Source organism: Lytechinus pictus, chromosome 14 (genome assembly GCF_037042905.1).
Source record: "Lytechinus pictus isolate F3 Inbred chromosome 14, Lp3.0, whole genome shotgun sequence".
Lineage (NCBI taxonomy): Eukaryota > Metazoa > Echinodermata > Echinoidea > Temnopleuroida > Toxopneustidae > Lytechinus > Lytechinus pictus.
Genome location: NC_087258.1, coordinates 26,456,968 through 26,477,769, shown reverse-complemented (window position 1 = coordinate 26,477,769; position 20,802 = coordinate 26,456,968). Strand labels below are relative to the sequence as shown.

The window sequence follows — 20,802 nt, the reverse complement described above, 5'->3', positions numbered from 1 at the left end:
GGTGGTGTGAAGAGTGTGATGTTGATGATGATGATGGTGGTGATGATGATGAAGATGGTGGTGGTGGATGGAGGTGGTGATGATGATGGTGGTGATAATGATAGGGATGATGATAATGATCATGGTGGTGTGATGATGATGAAGATGATGGTGATGATGATGATGAGGATGGATATGATGATGAGGATGGTTATGATAATGATGATGGTGATGATGGTGATGACGATGATAGTGGTGGTGCTTAATAGCGACGCGCCGTTCCATTACTTTTTTCTTTCAAGTCTCGCGCAACTTATGGGACCAAAATAATTTGCGACCCTGAACCCAGGGTTTACGAGGTTCTGCAAGTTAGTGCATGGCCCAAAAGTGCTCAAAGTTTTTAATTCGTGTTCAGAGAAAGGGCGCGTTGTATTTTAAGCCCAAATTCTTTAATGCATCATTTTTTCTTCTATTGCTTACTAAACCCAATTTCGTCTTCATCGTCGAGAACAACAAATGTAATTTAGTAGAAAATAATATTTGGGGTTTGATATTAGGAGAAATGAGCGTTTGCAATTTGCCCATGCCTTTTGCTTGACCTGAACATGAGGCAGAAGTTTTACATGATTTATTTGTTTTTTACAAAAGTTCTATTTTTTCTACTGACTTAAAAAAATGTGGAACTTTTTACTTTTCCCACCTATGATTATGATTTTGTTTTAGGAATCTTGGAAGTCACATGGGATCACATCAAGAGATGTTTTAGAGCTTCCACCGAAGATCAATGCAAGTAGGTGCATGATTCAACTAAGACTCTTAGCAGAGGCGTCGATCCTGGGGGGGGGGGGTTGGCCAGGGAGCGATCGCCCCACCAATGTAAATATGGGGGGAGGTGCAAACATATCGTTTTGCCCCCCAATAATTCCGGACGTGCAAAAATGAAATAGATTGTAGTGTTACACAGAAATCGGCAAGCGAGAATGAGATACACAACTCGTTCTTTATGCAAAATCGTGCTCAAAATGTCCACTTTTCAGATTGGACTTTTTTTAGCTCGCGCTTCGCGCTTGCATCATTTCTTTAGCAAAGCCCCATGCTTTTCATGATTAAATAGGTGAATATAATGTCCCGTTTTCAGTTCTTAACCTCAAAAGAACTCTCGGTCGATTTGCAATTATCATTTGTTGGATATATGTTTTGTTCTTTGTTAAAAACATCCATTATTCATGCTTTCTTAGCAATCAGGTAAAAAAAAAAAAATCACCACCACCATTAAAATGTCAGTTTTTCTAATCGAGATATCAAAATTTCCAGCTCGCGCGCTTCCCGCTCGCATATATTGTTCTTTCAGATACCCATCTTAATCATTGGTACTAAAAATGCTTAGAATATCAAACTCTCAGACATTTCAACTCGCCCTCGGCACTCGCATTATCTGTGTAGTGAGATATGAATCCTCCTCATGAGTTACTACCTTAACAGGTACCTTTTTTCCTGTTTTCAGGTCACTGTACTAAAAATTTTCAGCTCGCGCTCGTATTAATTTGTTGGTGAGATATGTGTCTCTTTGTCATGAGTCATATATATATATATATCTTTCTCTTCTCTCCCCCCTATATCTCTCTCTCTCTCTCTCTCTCTATATATATATATATATATATATATAATATATGTATATATATATATATATATATATATATATATATATATATATATATATATATATATATATATATATATATATATATATATATATATATATATATATATATATATATATATATATATATATATATATATATCCCTCCTCTCTCTCTCTCTCTATCTCTGATTGGCTCTCGGACTCTATCTCTTAATTTCGTAAACTTACGCGTTCGTATTTTAAAGATGGAACAAACTCGATTGAATTTAAATTTGAATACATTTAGAATTTAATGAAATCTAGAAATTAGTAGAATCAATTCAAAATTATAATTGAAACCTCGTAAGTATGGGATTTACATGGATTTCTAATCAATCATTTTGTTAGCAAGCTGTCTCACCGTCTCTCCTCTCCGAAACTGATCATGAAATTACTTGTCTTTTTTATATCAATTACTTTGCAGTTGTAGCTATTGAAATGGTAATATCGGATAAAGGTCAATACAATATTGATTTTACAAATAGAAACCATTACTTCCGCATTATGGTTTGGTTTTGTATATCAAAATAATTTTAAGATAATATAGAGTGTACAGAAATGAAGAATTACAGAATTTTAACGTACATGTAAAAGATACAGATGGATCACTCTATTAAGAGCCATTCATAATGATGATGTTATTCCTATAGAGGTCTAATCACAGTAATGAGAGAAATGATATGAAAATATACATGTCCATGAATAAATGAATAAAAAGTATCTGAGTATACATTTTAAAACAAAATAGTGATAAGCAATAACCCATGAACGCGTGATAAACAAAGCATTGATAAGTATAATAAGTGTGTTTTTTTGTATGTTTTGATTTTATATGAATGGTCCTGTGGTGCCCAGAGCTTTCTAATTCATTCTTAAATCTGTCAATATCAGATTTCATGATATGAACACTATTTTCTTTAATTTTGTCTAACTATACGAGTTTACTGGTAGGCAAATTTACTCATGGTCAAAAGTTTTTTGAAGACGTTGGATTTCAACTGGATCTTTTTTCTTAATTTTTGATAGAAATTGACGCAAAACTTTGTAGATAATTACACAATTATGCAAAACAAAAAGAATAAGAAACCCAAATGTATCTGTTAATACTGCGGGTACAATTTTCCTTTTTTCATGAAGACCGTCCCCTAAATGGAATACATTTATAATATCGTTTGTAACATGCATCATCATAACGATTCAAGATATTGGGTAAAAATAACTACAAATATAACAAAAATATAATCATTTCTGATTAATTTACTTTAAGCCCCTCTTTACCTTTAATAAAAATCATTTTAAAAATTAAAGATTAGAGAAAAAAAGTTTCAATTTCAATTCTACTTTAAAGTGAATAATACAGTGTAACTGATATTTTGATAACACCATGCTCATATTGGAAAAAACACATAATGTGACGAAGTGTGAACACGATAATAAAAATATACAAATTTTATGTGAAGCAAAATGATTTTGTATTGTGATCTTCCACGTAGGAGACAACATAATATACTCTGCATAATAGGCTTATGATCAAAATATGATTATGGAGGCGCGATATCTCAGTAGGTAGAGCGAGGATTCGTTTTCCGGTGACCCTGGTTCGATTCCCACTTGGTGCGTTAGTGCCCTTTGGCAAGGCATTAATCATCATTACCATGTCCCTCGGACAGGAACTTAAGCCGTCAGTCATCTGGTCGGTTGCTTGCTTACAAGCATTCATGCTTTCTTCGTAATCAAGAAAAAAATCACCTCCACAACCACCATCTAATTCAAAAGTACATGACACATATTTATATACATAATGTCATTTAAAAGACTAAACATGCTAAATTGCCAATGCAATCTCGACTGAATATATTTCCCCTCCAAAAATATTTACACACAAGAAAAGCTCATTTAGGACAGATACGAACAAGCATAATCCTTCAATTTCATGCAGAAAATACAGCATGGAACCAAAATGAAAGTTTTATTAAAATGCCACCTACTTTTGCAAAGTTTTTAACATACACTAAAATATATGTTATCTTCAGCCGAGGTGTAAATTAATTCCTAGGAAATATATGCATATTCAACTTTTAATGGTGCATACGACCATGCATGATTGTTGTGAATTTCGCTTAAAAGGGATCTTTTTATCAAAGCATGTTTTTGATAATTTCCTCTTGCAAAATGAATATTTGTTCATTTTTCTCTATCCGTTTTCAGATTGATACTCGAATCCCTTCCCAAAGCAATAAAAATCAATGTTATTCAGCTGAACGAAAACAAACAAGTTTCTTACAATCATCATAATAAATGGAAACATAATTTACCTTTTGGGGGTACTCAATTTAGACTGCTGCCCTCGTTGTGCCTAATTCCTTCATTTTAGCACAAACCATTTCCTTTACACCATGGATAAAAAGATCAGTGTTTGCTCAGGCATGGAAAATATGTATATATTTGGAGTCACCTGATAGAGAGGGCTTTCGAGCATCAACCATTATTGAAACAAGGAAAATCTTCATATTCAGAAATGTAAATTTGATACCTTCTCTAAATTTATTTTTTTTCATATGAAAATTAAATAAATCTTAAGACATTTCGGGAAAGGAGGGCATCATAGATTTGGGCATATATTTAGTTTTCAAGCATTTATCTCCATAATGTGAATAATACAGCGTGACTGATACTTTGATATCATCATGTTCATATTGAAAAAAAAAACACGTAATGTGTCGTAGTGTGAACATGCTAATGAAAATGTACAAAGTTCATGTTAAGCAAAGTGATTCCATATTAATGCAACTTTTATACAGCGCTTAATCATGATAATACAAATGTTTCCAAGCGCTGCATCCTATTACCCCGGCTCTAGCACGGCTACCCTAATTGCGCGCAAGGAATTCCTTCATACCTGGTACCTGGGTCGAGAGCGGCAAATGTAGATAAACGCCTTGCCAAAGGACGCTAGTGCTGTGGGATTTGAACCTCGGACCTTGTGGTTCAAAGTCCGAAGACTTATCCACTGAGCCACAACACCTCAACATATTGTATCTTCCTCCTAGGAGACAACAGAGTATACTCTACATAATACACAGCCTATCATATCTTGTATAAGCTTATGATTTAATTCCAAAGCTAATAGAAATATTCGCTGTGCCTAACAATTGTGACTCATCTCTTGATTGGTCATTTGATGATAAATAACATCCAAAAAAAATATGTTAATGGATATGTACATTCCACGATAACTATTAGAATATGAAGAATATATATATAATGTATCAACTAATTCGTTAAAATTCATTGCATTTTTATATTATGGTTATATCAGAATACCACACCCGATGTTACACAGTAAGAACATAACAAAGAAAATGTATAAATTTTACAGTCACTGTGTTATTTGGAGCATATTTACAAAGTGATTACATTGTGTTCTTTCATGTTAGTAGGAGATCTTATGTATATTGTCAAATTCAATAGAAAAGTTTGTCGTGCCTAGCAACCTGGAATTGGACAAGAAATGATTATCGAAATTATGACTCATCTTCTGACTAAATGAAGTCATTACATGATAAAATAAACAAAGACACCAAATGTATCCACGCTTATGTTGATGGATATGTACATTTCACGATAACTATTAGAATATGGAAAAAAAACATGTGCATTATACTGTTGACAGATATGGCTCGATTCGGGGATGGCGCACATACATGAAAATAATATAGACCTAGAGCGCTAGCACCCTTTGGTGCGATATTGTCAGGTCCCTCAGAAAGGACATTCAACCGTCGGTTCCCTGGTTGTTTACCAACGGCCAACCAATCATGTTTTCTTAGCATTCCAGTAAATAATCCTCACCAACATACTCTATATACACAAATGAATTATTTACATTGTAGATCCTTACAGTAATAAAGGGGGTCCTCTGGCTAAGGGTGACAAACAAAAAACACTAAAAACCTGCATGATCAAAATTTGACAAGGATTTTTTAAGCATTGCGTTACTTTGGTGAAATTATTATAGGAATGGTTATTGCTATCATCATTGTTGAAACTTATTTTACACACATGCATCGTGATTTCATTCAATCAAATAAGAAAAGGGAAAGTTGGGACCACACATCATCAGCCCACCTATCACTGGTCATTGCATGAATAGAGCTGTTTTCACAGAACATCGATAAACATACATATTGATTAGTTGTTTTATCAGATTTTGATGAAATTTTCAGCGTTTTGCCATTTTATGCTATAGAGCATATCATAATATATATTCTGATATTACTATTTTCAGCCAGGAGAACCCATTTTTTAAAGGATTTTTTTTTCTATAGTTCTATAGCATGCATGACTAGGCTGTATATTCCTAAGAATGTCACATTTTGGATCCCATCATTGGAATAATGAAGAACCACATTAGATTGATCTCCAAAATTGTAACACTTACCTCATATGCAATTTACAATGCTAGATCCGAGCAGAGATGGACTAAGACAAACTTACTTATGCCATAAGATATTATATTATAAAGCCAATTCTTGCCTATTGCAGGAACATTATTGATATAAACTACATACGTACCCTTTAAACTTAATTAAACTAATTCTCTATACCTCATCTTAATAATGTTAATATACACCGTTAGGACTTGAATGTAGAACAGCCCCCCCCCCCCCTTCGAATTATGCTAACATTAAGCCTTGTTCAGCAGCGAATTTTCCTGCACTTACCTCAATATCAATAGCAGATTAACATGTAAGAGAATGTGTATACTTTTAAGCTTTGCCGTGTTCTTATTCTTATAGTCTATCTCTTTCTCTAGTTCTCATTCTAACCATCTCTCTCTTTCTCTCGTCCCCTTTATCTTACCCTTGCTCTCCCAATCTCTCTCTCTCTATCCCCCTCTCTCGTTCTATCTCTTTCCGTCATTCTTTTTTTTATCCTTATCCTCTGTATCTGGCGGATGACGATTTTAACTGCATAATGCAATATATACAGTGCGTATCAAAAAAAAGTTTACACTTTGAAAAAGCCCTGGGAAATAAAAAAATCTACAACATGTGGGTATTTTTTTCACATATACTCATTGGTTTGGATCTCATCTATCTAATGCAAGTAAAAGTTTTGACAGAATGTTACACTTGAGTGAGCACTGTCCATTTTTGTAAAGCTCGCAGAAATCTGTTTGCGCAGAAATGCTTGTTTTCACGCTTTGTAAAGGGGAAAGGGCGAAATCAAACTTACCCTGCGAAACATTTCTCATCCATTTCCCTTGCACTTTTTGTCAATTGAAATTAAACGGACACATTCAAGCATTTTGTAACAATTTAGCCACCCAAATTGAAATTTCAACACTTAGTAAGCACAACCTTTACCCTTTTTGTGCCAGCTAGATCCGAGGACATAACTGAATCTGAACAAAAGTTTATCAGACATCTCCAGCATTTTTTCACTAAGTTTTTATCATTTAAAGTGGGTTTACATTTCATTTTTCATATAATACTTGTTTCTCCACACTTTTTCCAAGCTTGACAATGATTAACAAAATGAAAATCAAGCCTAAGCCATTTCACGTAAATCACAGCTCAGTGTAAAGCAAATATCGTCACGATGGCCTCGGTGTGTGGGGGAGTGGGGTGGGGCGCAATGCACTCTTCGAAGTGTTTTTGGCAAGGAAACAAGTTGAAAAGGTAAAATATATCATCAAACCAATTTTACTAGCTAAATTCCTCGTGTTCTTCATGATTAAGGTCTACTTTTATTCGCATAACTATTTCAGAGTTCTGCGCAAATCGTTTTTCACTAACTTTTCAAAAGTAAATGGTGCTCACTCAAGCGGAAATATTTTTCGACAGTTATATCGTCATTTGCTTAAGTGGATCTGTACCAATGCTAAAATGTGGAAAAATCTTCAGGATGTTACAAATATATAATTTTACAGGATTTTTTCTAAGTCTAAACTTAGTTTTGATACGCACTATATAAATTGAGTTTAGATTTATGATCATTGCTTGTAAAAATGTACTCAAATTCATCTAGCTCACATTTATAATTAATTAATTGAATATCAAAAATTGTTCAAATATGCAATGAATTTACAGTTTTCCGATGAGTTTCTTCCTGAATTGCGCACTTCACTCATGTTCATTATTTGTACAATGTTTATACTTATGTTTCGTTCCTGTATCTGTTACAATGATATGTTCACACCTATGTCATGTTACCCTGTATCTCGCTCGACATCCTGGGTTTATAAGAGGTGATTTATAATAATAATATTTTAAAGACGACTCGTAAGATTACGATAAACAATAGAATATTGAACCATGGAGTTAAAACATGATGGTAGCTAGGTGAATACTTGTCACACCTATTGGGCTGTGATGCTATATGGTGTGAGATAATCTGGATTACAGTGATACCTTGATGAAATATAACTTATCACAACAAGCAAAGGCGGGCATGTCTGGGGAGAGGGAAACCAAGTAACACAAATCCCAATCCAATGTCATATTAAGTGCATTGAACTCAACTCTTTCCTTCAGGTTTAGACCATCAAGATCATAGAGCCTGATCACGACGCTACTATTCTTCATATCAACACTCGCTACATACACCCTGTCCTGCTCATCCACGGCAGCATACAGGTAGACATCCTCTGGAGCTTGTAGGGACTCACCAACATTCCCATCCCTGTCATAGACCGTCACCACGCTTGAATTGTACCAACATGAACTCGTGACGATCAAACCCGTCCTGGTGGTTGATGCCTGCAGCATGCCACGTCTTGTGTTTTGTTTGAGCAGTGTGTTAAAGAGTGGATCCAGTCGGGTCATAGATATATACTTGGTTGTCACCGTTTATTTTACACTTATTTTACACACATGCATTTTATTTCATTTAATGAAATAAGAAAAAGGGAAAGTTTGGACCACACACCACCAGCCCACCTATCACTAATCATTGCGTGCATATAGCTATTTTCACAATCGCTATATACTTTTTACAAACTGAATATTTTTATCAGATTTTGATGAAATTTTCAGCGTTTTGCCCATTTACACTATACATCTTGTAATTCAGATGGAAAGGTTTTCAGCCTGGAGTACCCATTTTAAAATAATTTTTCAGATAGTTATTTCACTTCTATGCCTCACATTGTGAATCGGTTTATTATTTACGTCATTGAACATAACGATATACGTATATGTATAAATGACAAGGATTTGTATTGTAAATGTTTGTTATAAATGTATGAATATTACCTGTATTATCCTTTGTTTAGTTGAAAAAAAATATGAATTTGAATTTGAATTTGATAAAAAAAGATGCTACATGCACCGTTAAAAATAATATAAACAACGTTGTTTACTATGTGAATCGTAGTTGTTTAAACATTAAAAAAAAGTGTTTTCAAAATCTTAAACAACAAAGATTAAATTGAAATGTTTAATTTTAAATAATTCAAACATAGTTCTTTAAGATTGTAAACACTTGTTTAAACTTTGGAAACAACAGCTGTGCGATTCAAATAGTAATCAGCGTTGTTTAAATTATATCTAACGGGGGGTTGAGACATTGTAGTAGGTGCATGGTTGAGATAATCTGGATTACAGTGATACCTTGATGAAATATAAGTTATCACCACAAGCAAAGGCGAGCATGTCTGGGGAAAGGGAGACCAAGTAACGCCAACTCCAATTGGATTTCATATCAAGTGCATTGAACTTAACTCTTTCCTTCAGGTTCAGACCATCAAGATCATAGAGCCTGATCACGACCCAGCTACTATTACAATTAGCACTCGCTACATACACCCTGTCCTGCTCATCCACGGCAGTATACAGGCAGACACCCTTTGGAGCTTGTAGAGACTCACCAGCATTCCCATCCCTGTCATAGACCGTCACCACGCTCTGATCGGCATTACATGAACTCGTGATGATCAAACCCGTCCTGGTGGTAGATGCCTGATACGTATAGTGCTTTGTTTGAACAGTGTGTTTAAGAGTGGCTCCTGTAGGGTCATAGATATAGACTTGTCTTGTATTGTTAGTAATGATGATTTCATCTGATGGACTTCTGTTAACATTGAGATCATTAGTACTGTCTCTCACGTGGATTGTTGCTTTCTTGGAGCCAAGGGGGGAGTATATGTAGGCTTCTTTAGTACGGTAAAGCGATACGCATAAAGATCCGTTTTGTTGATAGACAAGATTATTATAGTTCCCGTCATTGAGTTTGTTACGATACTGCAGCTTACCACCATTTGAATAAATGATATCAATACCTTGGGCATGCTCCCCATACACGATACCCACACTGTCGTGTGAATACCGTGTCATTCCCCACATAGGTGACCCTAGAACATAGTGAATGACAGTTTCCATCTTGGGATCTGATCCTGAGATGCTCCCGAGGTCAAGACGAGTATCATCAGCTGGTTTGAACCTCTTCCCCTTTGCTTTCTTCGTAATTGCTGACGCAGAAGTGTGATCGGTAGCCTTTTCCAGCATGGCATCTAGTTCCTTACAGAGCAAGATATGAGCAGATAGAGTGTCTGTCTCAAGATGACCCAGTCTGTCATTATCTACCAAAGTAATTGAACTACAAATACTCTTGATCCTCTGACGATCTTTTGACTTCAGAACATTGAGGTCGTCATCAAAACTATGCTGTAAGGCATTTATTTGGTCGGTGAGATTTCGAAGATTTTCTTCCAGCTCCTTGGCCTTGATGTTGTAGGCTTGCTTGACATCATCTAGTAGTATCTGCACTGTAGTGTGTACCTTATGACGTTGTATTTCTATGTTTTGAATGTTCTTTTCCAGCTCTGTTTTCTTGCCAGCACAGCGTTGGGCAAGGTCTTCCACCTAAGGAATGGCAGTTTGAAAAGTAAAAACAACGATTTAGATGTGCAAATATTCCTTTAATGTGAAAATAACAAATTATTTAAAAAGATAACTACTGCAGAATTACATGCGATAATCAGTAAAAGAAACCCCATAATTTCATGTCATTTTACAATAATTATAAAGAAAATCGTGGCTGACATTCAACAAAAATAATAGGAAAAAATGCATTATGCACCAATATTAACAATATTAATGATGGTACGTTAAATAGGCTAATTATCAGATACCATACATGTTTTATTGATTGATTAATTGATCGATTGATTGATTGATTGATTGATTGATTGATTGATTGATTGATTGATTGATTGATTGATTGATTGATCGATCGATCAATCGATCGACCGTTTGATTTTTTTTTAACAAACAAGTGCACACCAAGCTACCAATAATGCATATAGCATTTCCATTTATTTAAAAGCAGGATAAAAGAGCATTGTAGATTAAATGCCTTGCTCAGGGGCATAGGTGCCGCGGCCGGGATCGAACCCCGGACTATTCATGCATAGCCACGCGCTTTATAGACCACTCGGCCAAGGCAATTGATTGATTGATTGATTGATTGATTGATTGATTGATTGATTGATTGATTGATTGATTGATTGATTGATTGATTGATTGATTGATTGATTAAGAATTCATTTCATTTCAAAATTTCATCAAAATTTCAAAGTAAAGGTTTCCTCCGGGGGTTTCCTTCAATAAATAAGAACATATTGATATATAAAACATATTGATACAAGATTTACAAAATCTAAATATCTATATTAAACAAATCATCTTATCTTTCTTGTAGAATAAAGATATAAATCCTAAATTATTAGTTTTTTATCATATTCTCTCAAGTAAAAGATAAACAAGGCTGAATAATATTACAAGATATGACATAAAATGAAGAGGACACATGAAATAAAACATTACGAGAGCAGTAAATAGTAGTACGGTACAAAGACAAAGCATAAAAAAACTATACAATATCTGACAGAATATAACAAACACAAGATAACAAAAGACTAAAACCGTGTAAAGGAAAACAAACAAAAGAAGAAAAAAAAACAAAAAACAAAACTGCACAGTTAGATTTAATGGAAAGAGACAAAGACGGGAAAAGAAGTGAAATAAAGGAAGGGAAAAGGAGAGAGTGGGGGAAGAATAAGAAAGAATAGAAAATCCTCAAAAGAAGACTGATTAATATGGGTGTTAATATGAGATTGCTTTAATGCTATGAATTGTAGGCTTATTTCGTATAGCTTGTGAAAGTGAGTTCCAAGGTTACATGCCAGAAGATATGACAAGTTTGTTCGTATATAATGTCCTTGTTCAAGGTAAATGGAAAATTCCAGAAGATCTAGTATAGGGTACTGATGAATATTGACATCACTTGTAAACATAGAGTAAAACGTTTTAATATATTTATCAACAATATAGTATCCAAATTTTGCGTCTTGATTTTATATTTTTTTAATCATCACTTATTGTTTTTATTACCCCTTACATTTCAAATTAAAATTCCTATCCTTAATACCATTAGATATACATGTATTGAAGATCAAGTCCACCCCAGAAAAATATTGATTTGAATAAATTGAAAAAAAAATCAAACTAGCATCACGCTGAACATTTCATCAAAATCGGTTGTAAAATGATAGTTATGACAGTTTCGCGTATTTTTCACAAAACAGTGATATGCATAACTCAGTGACATGCAAATGAGACAGTTGACGACTTCCCTCACTCACTATTTCTTTTGTTTTTTATTGTTTGAATTATACAACATTTCATTTTTTACAGAATTTACCATAGGGACTGACTTGACTAAACCATATACATGTAGTATGTAATGCTAATTCCACATGTTCAGGGAGGAATTAATCTTTGTTTCATTTGACAATGAGGATAAAATTAGATTTTTTCATATAGGCCTTAATGAAAATTAATACAAAATAACAATGAATGGATGACGTCTTCAATCTCATCATTTGAATACCGACCAGGACGTGCATAATAACTGTTTTGTGAAATTAACCGAAACTTTAGAATGTCATAACTTTCCTATTTAACATCCGATTTTGATAAAATTTTCAGTGTTATGCTTGTTGGAATGTTCTCTTTTTATTCAAATCAACTTTAGGTTGGGATGGACTTGTCCTTAATAACTGTTAATGTTATTTATATGCATGATCATTCCTATTCTTCTCAAAGTCATTTTCAGCTCTCATCATCAATATTCAATTTCAGTGTTCTTCTATAGGTGAGGATTCATGGGAGCCAAACTTCAGGTGCCGCCTTGTTCCCCATCCTTCCTCCCCCTCCCCCTCCTCCTCCTCATTCCGTCCCCCACCCCCCACCCCCTACCCCTTACCGATCGAAGTGTTTATTCTCATAATTTTTTATCTTCGGCATTAATATTTTTAGTGTCAATATTCAATTCAGATTTCTTTTCCACACTATGATCTATTAAATAAATAAATTTACCTTCCGTCGCAACTCTTGTTCAAAGTCAACCTGGTTCTTGATTTCATGAGCTTTATGACCAACAAGTACGCACTTGTGACAGACGTGGGCCTTACAATCCTTACAAAACATATCCTTGTTCTCAAGTTTGTGGATGGAGCACTTCTCGAATAAATGACCAATGCTGACATTCCCTTCGATGACATCATCCATGGATACAGTCTCATGATCTCCAAAGACTACTACAAGCTGTTGATGAGAATGGAAGCACTTATCACACATGTAAAAAGTACATGTTCTGCAGAATGACACGGCGTCTTTCTGAGACTTGCAAGCGGTACATTTCTGGGACATCTCAAGGACAGCGTTCATCCCTCCACACTTGGCGTGGTAATCGTCTACGCATCCGTTGATGGAGACATTGAGGCGGAGATCATCGACACGGTTGGCAGACAACTTGGTAATCTTCCTGCAGAGAGGACAGACCATGTGATCAAGGTCCTGGTGGGTTAGATCGTATTTCTTGAGGCATCGCCTACAAAATGTGTGTCCACATGAAGTCAGGATTGTCGCCTCGACAAATATATCAAGGCATAATGGACATATCAGGTTCGGTGAAGAGCTTGATGTTTTCTCTGATTTACGCTTCTCAGCCATCGCTAAATCAATTTAAAACACGAGATCTAAATTCCAACGAATATAAAGCATATGTATATCAGTATTGATGCATTGAAACGTCAAGTTCTGGTTAGAACGCAGTGATACAACTGGCTTCAAGCTATTGCTGCTGTGTACTTCAATACAAATTCAACTACAATGGTAAAAACACACCCAATTCGAACTTCCTATAAGAAGTACCGGGTATTCCCAGTTACCTTTGAACTTGAGCGCGTTATGTATTTATTCATCATGTTCATTGATTTGTGTTTTTCACACAAATGAATGCATTGAATACTCCTGTCAAGTTACCTTGCCCAATACCATCCCATGAACAATTTCAAGCTCTTCAAATTGGGGAACTTATTTTCGGTTGTGTTTATATTCAATTCAATTCTTTATTCTATTTCCATTCAAAACATAATACAAAGTAATATAAAGTAACACAAATCAAATTCAATTTTGCAGACGAGTATTTTCACTTCGTAAAACAAAAACAAAAAGCAGTATATTATTTAGCATAAATGGAAATGAGGGGGGGGGGGTTCCACTAAAAAGCAAAGCTTGTAAAGTGTGGATCCCCCTTTGAAATCAAAAAAATACAATCGACTTGTTCATGCATGTATGCGTTTATATACAGGAAAGAAAAAATGAGTGCATTGAATACTCCTGTCAAGTTACCTTGCCCAATACCATCCCATGACCAATTTCAAGCACTTCAAATTGGGGAACTTATTTTCGGTTGTGTTTATATTCAATTCAATTCTTTATATTTCCATTCAAAACATAATACAAAGTAATATAAAGTAATACAAATCAAATTCAATTTTGCAGACGAGTATTCTCACTTCGTAAAACAAAAACAACTAGATTTTAATTCGTCATGCGGACGAATTAGGTGGTCTGTCCTTATTCTCGCCATCATGATCACTATAACCATGTTCAAGCAGATCAATATGATCTTCATGATGACAACGGAATGTTCATTATGGATGGAATACTTGTGAAAGACGGGAGATGATAAAGCACTGTGAAAAGGATCTCTTTGATATATGAAAAAAGTAATTATAATCTGTTTAATCTTGCTAAATTTTAACTTTCATACCTTTTAATTATCATAAAGGATCATGTACGAGGTGGTAAAAATAAAAAAAAAATTGCGAAAAACGGGCATGATCCTGGCATCTGATCGAAAAATGGAGGGCACATTTCCGAAAGCTTAGAATCTCAGCTACATCATACTAAAAGCTCAGGGATAACTAACAAGAAAAAATGGAGATATAGCTCACGAAATAGAGGAATGTAGAATCTAGTTTTGAGAAAAAGTCATGTCCCATAGAGATTACACGTAAAATGAGGAAAAATGACATGCCTCTTTTCATCGCAATCTTACACCATGATGCGTTTTTCAAAATGAAAATTCATGTCAACTGACGAGAAAGAGTACATTCTAAACTACATCATATCGAAAAATGGGCAAAAATTGACCAATATTCACGGAGTTAGAGCCTAATTTGCATAATTGTTATGACGTCATAACAAGGAAAATTGATATTTTAAGTTCCGACGCCATTTTGATGATGTCATGATCGAATTGAGGGACAATGGTGACATGAAATCAAATCTACAACTCATACTCTATCGATATATGAAAAAAAATTGGGGGTCAACGGACTATTTAAAGAACTACAGTGAATTTTTAATAGGCATGTTTTTGCCCATATATGGCCTATAGTAAGAGCTCGCGCGCACACGTGCTGCAAACTTTAACGGGTGTTAATTTAGTTATTAATGGTCGTAGAAGGTTGATCAAGGTATCAAATTGCTCAGAATTATATTATCAATGCAGTGATATAAAAAAAATGGCGTTTCTGCGTTGCGTTGAAGGCGTTACGCGCGGAAACGCGCGCGCATACCTGTGCGTGCGCAAATTTTTGAAATGCTTAAAATGACCTGAAACGTACTCCACTTTGGTCAAAAAGTGATTTTGAGCATTTTAAAAATTTGACGAGCGCATACGCGCGCGTCGTGACCTCCAGGTGACTTTTGATGACATGACCTGTTGACCCGTGACGTGAAGTTAATGTGATATGAATTTGATTGATTTTTGATAATTGATAATGGAGATATGATTGATAATGTGATTTCACAAAATGGCGCCTGGATGACGTCACGATGACCTGATGACCTTGAAAAAGTTGATTTAACTTGAAATCATAGGGCTTGATGACTGACAGAAATTTGAAGGAAATTGACCATGTCGATTTCGAGTGAACGTGTGTACAAAAAAGTGTACGGAAGAAATAAAAATAAACTAGAAATTTAATTCGTCATGCGGACGAATTAGGTGGTCTGTCTTCAATTTTTATGATCATGCTCATTTTCAATTCAATGATCCAATATAATGTTAATGTAAAATGATGTAGATATGAATTGATGAATGAAGTACTGATGAACTGATAGATTGAACTGATGTGAAATGAACTGAATTGATGAGCTAACTGATGAATGAACTGATGAACTGATAGATTGAACTGTGACCTGAACTGAAGTGATAACTTAACTGATGAACAAAATACTGAGAAATGATTATGATCAAAATCATGATCATAATGAAATCTAATGAAAATATAGACATAGAGAAGGAGAGAGAGAGACGGGTTATATAGTCATGTAAAAATACATGAGCTGGACCGAAGGATGAAAGAGGAATCATGAGGATAGTGTAATGAAACATGGTAGGGGTGAAATAAGAATACAAAGGGCAAAATGAAGAGCTAGAGGAAATTAAAGAAAACTAGAGGTAATTTGTCACGCTGACAAATTAAGCCCTATTAAGGCGATATGCAATGCATGTCCAGTACATTATAGGCGAATTGTCCACGGGCGAGTTGAACCATGCAGATTTGGTATGCATTCTGGACGATTTACTTTAGGTGTCACGCGCGTAAAACATTCCCCATAGACTTGTGTGTTATAATGGCACTTTTGAAAAATTCATAAAAAATAAATGTGAAATTAGAGGGTGGAATGTTTACTATCAATGGATAGGATATATATCTGACATTCCAAATCTGACCAGGAAAGGGTACCGTAGCCAGCTCATTTTAAAATAAATTGCCATTTATGAAGATAACTATGAATCGATCGAATTCATCAACTGAAACAGTAAAATAGCCCTAATTATTCCGCCAGTCAAAAAATAGTTCCAAATCACTTATTTATCTTCCCAATTTGGGCGAAGTAAGTTCAGTAGTTACCATTTCTAGAATCAGTGTTAGATTTTGAATCACATTCATACATTTTTGTCAATCAGCAATATCAAATTGACAAAAATTCGAATGGGTTGGGTCGAACGAATATCTTTAGCCCTCCTGATGTAATTAGGCTCGTGGAACCTATATTATGTGACTTATGTATTTTATTTTTTTGAATAGCTACTTTTCTATTCTTTTATATCTGTACACTCACACTAGCACAAAGAAATGCATTGACAATGCCTATTTTCTATGCAATGACCCATTTTAATGTACGTGTTACCCATACATATTATTTTCACTATATATATGGATGTATACAAATCCTACCTGCATATAGCCCAACAGTGAATGCAATGACAATATAGGTCCTAGCTATCAATTGTAATATTAAAGTGTATGTAAATTCTGTGTAGATAAGAGGATACCAGAACTGTCCCAAACATAATTACCAAATATACATGAGATTGGATGAGGAAACAATAAAAGAATGAGATACTACTTTAGTATATTTGCATTTGACCTATTCAAAATCTTCCTATATAGGGCTGTTACCTCTCAGATGTAAGAAGGAAGAGATACATAGAGAGAGAGAGAGAGAGAAAGAGAAAGAAAAATAATTTTATAGATGGCATGGCTTAATAAAGAGGGGGGGGGGCTATACTAAGATTGCAGCACACAGCCACCTGCCACCCCCCCCTCCCTCCTTAGTTGAGCACTATTAGATACCTTACCTTACTCTGTGCCCCTTTCTAAATACCTTCTTGAAGGCACCACTCTAGTTCTCTTTAGTAAAGTTCTCAAAGTTCTATCTCCTCTCTACCTACCCCCTTCCTAAGAACAATTTTAACATGAGGAATTTCTAAAGGTCTTTCTAATGCTAAGTAGGTGATGTACACTAACACAAAACAATGATAAATCAGAACATAAAGAGGCCTTGACTCTATACATTGACCAATATACATACATTCCTAGGCTACACAGACCTACTAACTTTACCTGATGTAGCCCTGCTAGCCATTAAATCCATTTTTGTTTGCACCACTTGATGACTAAACATATTGATATCAGTGAGAAATTGTTTGCTACTGAAGAGTTTGGCCAAGTATTCCATCCACTACTAGGGATTTCCCATATTACTTACATTATGTGACTTATGTATTTTATTTTTTTGAATAGCTACTTTTCTATTCTTTTATATCTGTACACTCACACTAGCACAAAGAAATGCATTGAAAATGCCTATTTTCTATGCAATGACCCATTTTAATGTGTTACCCATACATGTTATTTTCACTATATATATGGATGTATACAAATCCTACCTGCATATAGCCCAACAGTGAATGCAATGACAATATAGGTCCTAGCTATCAATTGTAATATTAAAGTGTATGTAAATTCTGTGTAGATATGAGGATACCAGAACTGTCCCAAACATAATTACCAAATATACATGAGATTGGATGAGGAAACAATAAAAGAATGAGATACTACTTTAGTATATTTGCATTTGACCTATTCAAAATCTTCCTAGGGCTGTTACCTCTCAGATGTAAGAAGGAAGAGATACATAGAGAGAGAGAGAGAGAGAGAGAGAGAAAGAAAAATAATTTTATAGATGGCATGGCTTAATAAAGAGGGGGGGGGCTATACTAAGATTGCAGCACACAGCCACCTGCCACCCCCCCCCTCCCTCCTTAGTTGAGCACTATTAGATACCTTACCTTACTCTGTGCCCCTTTCTAAATACCTTCTTGAAGGCACCACTCTAGTTCTCTTTAGTAAAGTTCTCAAAGTTCTATCTCCTCTCTACCTACCCCCTTCCTAAGAACAATTTTAACATGAGGAATTTCTAAAGGTCTTTCTAATGCTAAGTAGGTGATGTACACTAACACAAAACAATGATAAATCAGAACATAAAGAGGCCTTGACTCTACACATTGACCAATATACATACATTCCTAGGCTACACAGACCTACTAACTTTACCTGATGTAGCCCTGCTAGCCATTAAATCCATTTTTGTTTGCACCACTTGATGACTAAACATATTGATATCAGTGAGAAATTGTTTCTACTGAAGAGTTTGGCCAAGTATTCCATCCACTACTAGGGATTTCCCATATTACTTACATTATGTGACTTATGTATTTTATTTTTTTGAATAGCTACTTTTCTATTCTTTTATATCTGTACACTCACACTAGCACAAAGAAATGCATTGAAAATGCCTATTTTCTATGCAATGACCCATTTTAATGTGTTACCCATACATGTTATTTTCACTATATATATGGATGTATACAAATCCTACCTGCATATAGCCCAACAGTGAATGCAATGACAATATAGGTCCTAGCTATCAATTGTAATATTAAAGTGTATGTAAATTCTGTGTAGATATGAGGATACCAGAACTGTCCCAAACATAATTACCAAATATACATGAGATTGGATGAGGAAACAATAAAAGAATGAGATACTACTTTAGTATATTTGCATTTGACCTATTCAAAATCTTCCTAGGGCTGTTACCTCTCAGATGTAAGAAGGAAGAGATACATAGAGAGAGAGAGAGAGAGAGAGAGAGAGAAAGAAAAATAATTTTATAGATGGCATGGCTTAATAAAGAGGGGGGGGGGGCTATACTAAGATTGCAGCACACAGCCACCTGCCACCCCCCCCCCTCCCTCCTTAGTTGAGCACTATTAGATACCTTACCTTACTCTAGCTGTGCCCCTTTCTAAATACCTTCTTGAAGGCACCACTCTAGTTCTCTTTAGTAAAGTTCTCAAAGTTCTATCTCCTCTCTACCTACCCCCTTCCTAAGAACAATTTTAACATGAGGAATTTCTAAAGGTCTTTCTAATGCTAAGTAGGTGATGTACACTAACACAAAACAATGATAAATCAGAACATAAAGAGGCCTTGACTCTATACATTGACCAATATACATACATTCCTAGGCTACACAGACCTACTAACTTTACCTGATGTAGCCCTGCTAGCCATTAAATCCATTTTTGTTTCCACCACTTGATGACTAAACATATTGATATCAGTGAGAAATTGTTTGCTACTGAAGAGTTTGGCCAAGTATTCCATCCACTACTAGGGATTTCCCATATTACTTACATTATGTGACTTATGTATTTTATTTTTTTGAATAGCTACTTTTCTATTCTTTTATATCTGTACACTCACACTAGCACAAAGAAATGCATTGAAAATGCCTATTTTCTATGCAATGACCCATTTTAATGTGTTACCCATACATGTTATTTTCACTATATATATGGATGTATACAAATCCTACCTGCATATAGCCCAACAGTGAATGCAATGACAATATAGGTCCTAGCTATCAATTGTAATATTAAAGTGTATGTAAATTCTGTGTAGATATGAGGATACCAGAACTGTCCCAAACATAATTACCAAATATACATGAGATTGGATGAGGAAACAATAAAAGAATGAGATACTACTTTAGTATATTTGCATTTGACCTATTCAAAATCTTCCTAGGGCTGTTACCTCTCAGATGTAAGAAGGAAGAGATACATAGAGAGAGAGAGAGAGAGAGAGAGAGAGAAAGAAAAATAATTTTATAGATGGCATGGCTTAATAAAGAGGGGGGGGGCTATACTAAGATTGCAGCACACAGCCACCTGCCACCCCCCCCTCCCTCCTTAGTTGAGCACTATTAGATACCTTACCTTACTCTGTGCCCCTTTCTAAATACCTTCTTGAAGGCACCACTCTAGTTCTCTTTAGTAAAGTTCTCAAAGTTCTATCTCCTCTCTACCTACCCCCTTCCTAAGAACAATTTTAACATGAGGAATTTCTAAAGGTCTTTCTA

At 35.1% G+C, this 20,802-nt stretch overlaps 1 protein-coding gene across 1 annotated transcript; it reads right to left on the bottom strand.

The window, feature by feature from the left end:
• Positions 1-9,198: 9,198 nt before the first annotated feature.
• LOC129276841 (E3 ubiquitin-protein ligase TRIM71-like) lies at positions 9,199-13,795 on the bottom strand. The gene is made up of 2 exons (XM_054913243.2): positions 13,045-13,795; positions 9,199-10,527 (listed from the first exon to the last, which is right to left on the bottom strand). Exons 1-2 carry the CDS (start codon positions 13,678-13,680, stop codon positions 9,265-9,267), a joined length of 1,899 nt encoding a protein of 632 aa, XP_054769218.2. The 5' UTR covers positions 13,681-13,795; the 3' UTR covers positions 9,199-9,264.
• Positions 13,796-20,802: the final 7,007 nt, after the last annotated feature.

Bases quoted from the DNA above. Each gene is read 5' to 3' on its own strand.
- LOC129276841 (XM_054913243.2), bottom strand. From the start codon at position 13,680: ATGGCTGAGAAGCGTAAATCAGAGAAAACATCAAGCTCTTCACCGAAC. The intron at 10,528-13,044 runs GTAAATTTATTT...GCCATTCCTTAG, and splicing joins AACAAGAGTTGCGACGGAAG to GTGGAAGACCTTGCCCAACG.